The following is a 1,783-nucleotide window of genomic DNA, read 5'->3' on the forward strand; positions in this document are numbered from 1 at the left end:
CAAAATAATGAGATTTAGAAATTGTGGAGGGAAAGATTTAAATTTGTCAGTGAGCAATGACACTGAATTTTAGCTTATCGGTTAGGAATGACATTTGTAAATAATGACCGATTTTCGTTTTGTGAAGTATTGCGTGAACTATTAATTTAACTCTTTAGAGGTTTGGGTTTAATCATGTACTTTGACATGGTCCTTTGGGCTGTCTGCTCATTGTTGGTGACCACTGTTTCTGTAAAGTTTATAATTTCCGTTGAAGGGAAAAACAATCCTTTGCCAATCTAAGAACCTTTAAAGGTACGTATGAAATGATGAATTAGAGTTTGACATCTACACAGCTTCAAACAAAAAGTGTCCCACCAGTGGGTCCCGGTGGAAATGTTGTCAAACATGACAACGTGACTAGAAGCACAAGTGTGAAATTGGGTTTACACAAAGTTAATTGGGTTTGTGTCATTGTGCTGGGCTATCCAGACAGTGAGAATTGCTCAATTGTGAGGTTACAGTTTAGAGTGAAGAGTGGCTAGGGAAAAACTCTATTTCAAGGTATTAAACGGCATGCTTTTGAAAAACAAATTACGAGGTTAAAAAAGGAAGAAACAAAGGGAATAAATAAACACAAAATAAAAAGTCTACTTAATCATGCTGAAATAAATTAAAGTGTTATATTTAAGGAAATCCACTCTGTACTCAAACAATTACACATACAATTTAAATCTGGAAATATTCATAAACATAAAACAAACAAACAAAAAAAATGTATGGCATATAATAAAAAAGAAATATTCTATTTCTACATCCAAAATTTCTTGGTTACATTGATCATGTGAATAATTTTACTTTTTGACTCAAATTATTATACTGATAATGTAATTTGTGACAAAATAAATTGGAATTAAATTAGAAAACAATTTGTAAGGATTTTACAGGATGTAAAATAGAAGCATTTTCACCACACTGTCAAGAGCTCAGTTCTTGAGCTGATAAATTGATAATGGTGTAACATGTTTACCTGCGAATAAGAAATGGCTGTTTCTGTAGCAAATGTTATCGGTTTATCTGTGTATATGTAAATACATGCCTCAGATCTGACTTGGTTTGATGCTATTCTCCTGCAGGGTGAGCAGCAGGTAGAATATTTCACGCAAGCTTTTAAAACATGTCTGCACAGCACATATACTGCTTCATTTGCCTTTGATTTGCATGCCGTTTTGAAACTGGTACGCTTTAACAACCGGAATTCACCAAAGCATACATTTTCACTGTAAAAAGGAATAAATAACACATTGATATTTCTTGGAAAAGAAGAAAAGGGTGACCGAATACAATCTTGTTTCATCACTCTTACAGTCAGTGGAAATGACCTTAAGAAAGCGAAAACCAGAAGGTGTTTCCAAACATTGCATACCTTCATATACAGCCTTGAAACCTTGTGATCCGATCGTGTCATCAGACTGCAGATGGAGCCACATCTGGTTGCTCATACTCACAATCAAATCGGGCACGCTGGATCCCGTGAGACTAGAATAGATGCACAAAATCAAATTTTATTCTTTGATTTGTGTATTCATATAGAGCCATGAAACCGTATACATAAGTGCCTTTTTCATGTGGTGGTTGCTCTTGAAAGAAAATAAGTCATGGAGGCATTTGTGAATAGAAGCACATGTCTGTTCAAAGTTTAACATAAGAATCTGTTAATATTAAGCGGCTTTAACTACTATGTACTTGCATCAAAAATTAAGTACAGTGTATTTATTGTGTTCATATTGTATTGCAAAACACT

The 1,783-nt window shown here is 34.1% G+C and overlaps 1 protein-coding gene across 1 annotated transcript in view; it reads right to left on the minus strand.

Moving 5' to 3' along the window:
• The window catches only part of LOC107577364 (CUB and sushi domain-containing protein 1-like), a gene marked incomplete at its 3' end in the record, with an annotated part of 4,110 nt that extends 2,629 nt beyond the window's left edge, over positions 1-1,481 (minus strand). The window contains exon 1 of the mRNA XM_016263446.1: positions 1,406-1,481. Within this exon, the coding sequence (XP_016118932.1) occupies positions 1,406-1,481 (76 nt within the window). The remainder of the gene's footprint in view (positions 1-1,405) is intronic.
• Between the last annotated feature and the right edge of the window lie 302 nt (positions 1,482-1,783).

Source organism: Sinocyclocheilus grahami, unplaced genomic scaffold (assembly GCF_001515645.1).
Source record: "Sinocyclocheilus grahami isolate Dianchi unplaced genomic scaffold, SAMN03320097.WGS_v1.1 scaffold5849.1, whole genome shotgun sequence".
Lineage (NCBI taxonomy): Eukaryota > Metazoa > Chordata > Actinopteri > Cypriniformes > Cyprinidae > Sinocyclocheilus > Sinocyclocheilus grahami.